At 37.7% G+C, this 5000-nt stretch overlaps 1 protein-coding gene across 1 annotated transcript in view; it reads right to left on the reverse strand.

Annotated features, from left to right (window-relative positions):
• Positions 1 to 3946: 3946 nt before the first annotated feature.
• LOC119579511 (facilitated trehalose transporter Tret1-like) overlaps positions 3947 to 5000 on the reverse strand; it is a 6694-nt gene continuing 5640 nt past the window's right edge. Inside the window, exon 4 of the mRNA XM_037927380.1 lies at positions 3947 to 5000. This exon is cut by the window's right edge and continues 261 nt beyond it. Within this exon, the coding sequence (XP_037783308.1) occupies positions 4215 to 5000 (786 nt within the window). The 3' untranslated portion in view covers positions 3947 to 4214.

Here is a 5000-nt window from a genome sequence, read left to right on the forward strand (position 1 = left end):
TATCAGGGACTTTAAAGTTTGCCAAATAAGCACCATCACTTCAGGGACAAGCTGATGCCAGAAGCAAAAATCCTAACATAACCATGCAACCATTACGCTTGTAACATGAAATAAACTATCTCACACACTGACCACACCTATTAGGTGTAGGGTTTCGCGCCAGTAAATGGTGGTACAGTGTTTATCCAATAACACAAATTTAGAGGTAGAGGGTCTCAACAACGTAGCTATTACAAACCCCTTTACATACATACATATGTATGTGTGTAAATGAGTAAGTGTCTGTGATTAATGCAAACGTACTCACACACACACACTTAGCTTAGTGACTTGATGACCTATGGGGCTTTACAGGGTGAGTCCTCGAATGTCCAATTGATTATGGTAAGTGCAGTGTAGAAAAAAGCCAAATATTTGTTTTGTTTTTGCCTGATGATCAAGTTTTTGACATTTACATTTAACCTTCTATCATGCTAATGATTATAATGACAATAACGAGGCAATTTCTTCTCATTCCAGTGCAAATCGCAAGCAATATAATAATAAAAATGGTCTTTGTTACTATTACTGACCACAGTTTGATCACCGCTATTATAATCAATTACGATTATCAACCTCCACTTTTGATTATACATGCAGTTGCATGCCTCATGACATACGGTAGTTGCAGTCATATCAAGAATATCCCATTATGCAAGGACTAGCGACACAAATTCTTAAATTATTCAGTAAGAATAACCCGTCGATGGTACTAGTGATTAGGGAACGTGGAACACATTATAAAAATACCAAAACCAAAACTTTCCAGTTGCACAAGAGGTTTAATTTTCTGTTGCAAAACAATCTTATACGATTCTCCGTTCATCATCTGCTTCAGAGTGAGTTTATCAGGAAAAGCAAGACCCCATTTTCGAAAGAATGACTCTATATGAGGTACCTACTATAGTAGTTATTGCAAGATACGTAGAGCGAAATTGGTATACAAAACTTTTTCTATTATTATTATCTGTTGATATATTATTGTGTCTTCTTATATCACGTGATTGTAAATTTTCGAATATGACAGTGAATTTTAGGCTATATTAGTAGTTGGCCATCGCCCAAAGAGTTTTTGAAAGTTCAAAGTTGTAACAAATTACAATACGCACTATTAGCAAATTTCATCATAAAACAGTAAGACTAGTTATTGTAACATTTACCTATTTATCTGACTAAAATATCTGGGAAGTAACAAATATAGAAACATGGACACGGGACCTTAGCTTAGATATCACGTATATTCATTTGGCAAATTCCTTAAGCCAAATCAAAGTAATTCTTCAGGTTATAAAAGGTTTGCCTTCGTTTATGGACTGGTCATGCGCTGCATTAAAAGTAAATCGTTATATTCCTACGTTTTTTTGCTAGATTACATTATAATCCCCAGTTATTCGCCATTTTTGCCTTTGTATTTAAACGATTAAAGTAAAGTAGTATGCAGTTAACATAATGACGATAATGAAAATAATAAAAATGGTGACAATAACAAACCATTAGAATTGACCCAACTTTGTGCACTTTTTTGTGTGTGCGTGTATATATATATATATATATATATATATATTTATATCTAATATATATATATATATATATATATATATATATATATATATATATGTGTGTGTGTGTGTGTGTGTGTGTGTGTGTGTGTGTGTGTGTGTGTGTGTGTGTGTGTGTGTGTGTGTGTGTGTGTGTGTGTGTGTGTGTGTATGTGCGCGTGAGTATGTACACATATATACATACATGCATACATACATACATACATATATATATATATATATATATATATATATATATATATATATATATATATATGTATGTATATATGCATAAAACAATGTTACAAGAGGGACAAGAATGGACAACACAGCCACTAGGATACCACCACAGGACACCACCGAGCTATCCTACCGCCACACAGAATCTTGAATCCCGTCCCTGGCCTTGAGAAATAAGGAGGGTATGACGGCGCTTTCCTACGCTGCATGAAAGATTCGCCGGGGACATCCTTCATATCCTTCTGCGCCCTCACGCCCAGCACGACTCTGAAACCATTGGCATAGCGGTCCTCAAGGTCGTAGAGGGAGGGTTGTGAGACGTGGCTGAGTGTCTGCAGAGGAGGTACGACGACTTTCAGAAAGAGACGATCATATATATATATATATATATATATATATATATATATATATATATATATATATATATATATATATATATATATATATATATATATATTATATATACATACACACACACACACACACACACACACACACACACACACACACACACACACACACACACACACACACACACACACACACACGTGTGAATGTGAATGTGTGTGCGTTCGTGTGTATGTGTGTGTGTGTGTGTGTGTGTGTGTGTGTGTGTGTGTGTGTGTGTGTGTGTGTGTGTGTGAGAGAGAGAGAGAGAGAGAGAGAGAGAGAGAGAGAGAGAGAGAGAGAGAGAGAGAGAGAGAGAGAGAGAGAGTTATGTTAGAATAACAAGTTTTGTGTTAAGAGGTGTATCTTGTTTTACATGGGGAATTCTAATCAATAAGACTTGGATATTTTCATGATTTGGGTCTTTTAGAAATTTGCTCAAAACATTCTTCAAGCACAGAAATGTAGCAGTGAGTATGTATTGATTATGAAGATACTTGTTTAGGGTAAAATGAAGATTCTTTAAAATTTTAATTATTTCGACACATGATAATTCACCTTGAATTCCCATACATCTAACAACAATAACTTCGCTGTTTTGATTTGACAAAAAAAGAAAAAAAGTCTGCAGGCTGAAATAGTGTACAGACTATATTACAATATATCTTTATGTATTTTTCTAATAACAAATTAAATTTGTACTGTTACTCTCATTTTTATACTTTCACGTCTAGGTGCTCCAATCTGCAGCATGCTGGATCACCGGGAAATTGAAGTATATAACGAATTGAAAATATATTGTGTAATAACAGATGAACAACTGCCCCAGTATCATTAGTTTTACTAGGTACGTACTATATGCAATGGCTGCTGCTTCATACGGCTACAGCTTAATGTAGTTTGTTAGAGAATCGATATTGCATATTTATATCTTGTCATATCATCCCTAGGTGATCGACGACATGAGGAGGTATCTCTTAACTATTGCGTATAGGTGAATATTACGTACTGGTGGATTTAAGTACTGTATAACACCCTCCAGTCATCAGTGCACAAAGGTCCGTGATTCGCAAGTGCTACACGATCTAGATTAACACAACAAATTACTTTTCCCGGAATTATTTCAAAAGAGCGAGAATGTAGTGTTACAACTGATTACTATATCTATCTATTACAACATATTTTCTTAAGCTATTTAAGGGTAATGGTTATCAAACGTCCATTAATATCTCTTTCTTGTTTATAGTGATGTCCTACAGATGGCAGCAGGAATGCACAATATGATCCTTTATCATTTTATCTATTGTATTCCTGTGATTTGTCTTCTGTAACAAAGAATGAATATATGTCAGTGTAAGTAGAACAGTCTTCTTCTTCTTTTAACGGTAGGTTCATGTCTGAGCCGCCGTGGTCACAGCATGATACTTAATTGTAGTTTTCATGTTGTGATGCTCTTGGAGTGAGTACGTGGTAGGGTCCCCAGTTCCTTTCCACGGAGAGTGCCGGTGTTACCTTTTTTTTTTTTTTTTTTTTGGTAATCATTCTCTCTATCTTATCCGGGCTTGGGACCAGCACTGACTTGTGCTGGCTTCGCCACCCAGTGGCTAGGTAGGCAATCGAGGTGAAGTTCCTTGCCCAAGGAAACAACGCGCCGGCCGGTGACTCGAACAGTAGTGGATCATTATTTTTTTTGAAGCTGAAACGTTGTGAAATTATAATGTGAATAATAGAAAGATACCGTACATGGTGGTCACATTTTATTAAAAAAATAAATATTACAAAATGTATAAAATTACATAAGTATAATTCATGATACACCTGTAGTTACCCTGAATTTAAGGTCTCTTGATATGAAAATAATACTGAAATATAAGGAATATAAAAACGCATAAAGATACTATTATAAAAACAAATACATACAAAACAATACATATAAAGAGGATTTAAGCTGCACATAATAGAAAAATGTGTTTTATAAACTTATTCCATAAATCATGCCTCTTGATTCACTCACACCGGAGGTTCTTTCTTTGCCTTTTTGCACATATTTCCCCAGTAATTTTCGATATCTTTCAATGTTTTCCCTTGCGTCTCGGGAATGAAGATGACAACCATGATCATGCACAAGAGGGTGCATCCCGCGTAGCTCCAGAAAACCCCGTGTATACCAATGGCTGTTTTGAGAGTCGGGAAACTCATGGAAATCAGGAAGCCGGATATGGCCTGGAAAGCGTTGGTGGTGCCGCAGCCTATGGACCTCACGGAGCCTGGGAGGACTTCCACAGATAAAAGCCAACAGAGAGGTCCTACAGAGGTGGCGTATCCTATCGTAAACGCAGTGAGAGCAGTTATAGGAAGCCATCCGAGCGAGGAGACATCGTAGTCTGAGTTCTGAAGGTAAAAGAAAGCAGCCATGGACGCTCCCGATAGGGCTGTTAGGATGGTACCGATGGAAAGCATCGGTTTGCGTCGGAGATTGTGCATCAGGACAACGGATACGCAATTGCACGCAAGGCGAACCGATCCGACCATCACCGAACTCAAGTTGGGATCCAAACCCACTCCCGCGAACTGGAAAATGTGGACGATGTAAATGGCGACGACTGCGTTGCCATTGATCTCCTTCGTGAAGATCACCAAGGCCGCTGCAAACATGGCTAAAAGGTTCGGCTTTTGAAAAACTTCCCGGAGTGAATTTTTGAAAGACGTTTCAGCAACAGGGATCCTCTTCACGGCCTCCAGTTCCTCCGGGAGCTCTGCGGCGCTCCTGAGCTTCGTCAGCGCCTCCCGAGCCGC

Source organism: Penaeus monodon, chromosome 12, assembly GCF_015228065.2.
Source record: "Penaeus monodon isolate SGIC_2016 chromosome 12, NSTDA_Pmon_1, whole genome shotgun sequence".
NCBI classification, from domain to species: domain Eukaryota; kingdom Metazoa; phylum Arthropoda; class Malacostraca; order Decapoda; family Penaeidae; genus Penaeus; species Penaeus monodon.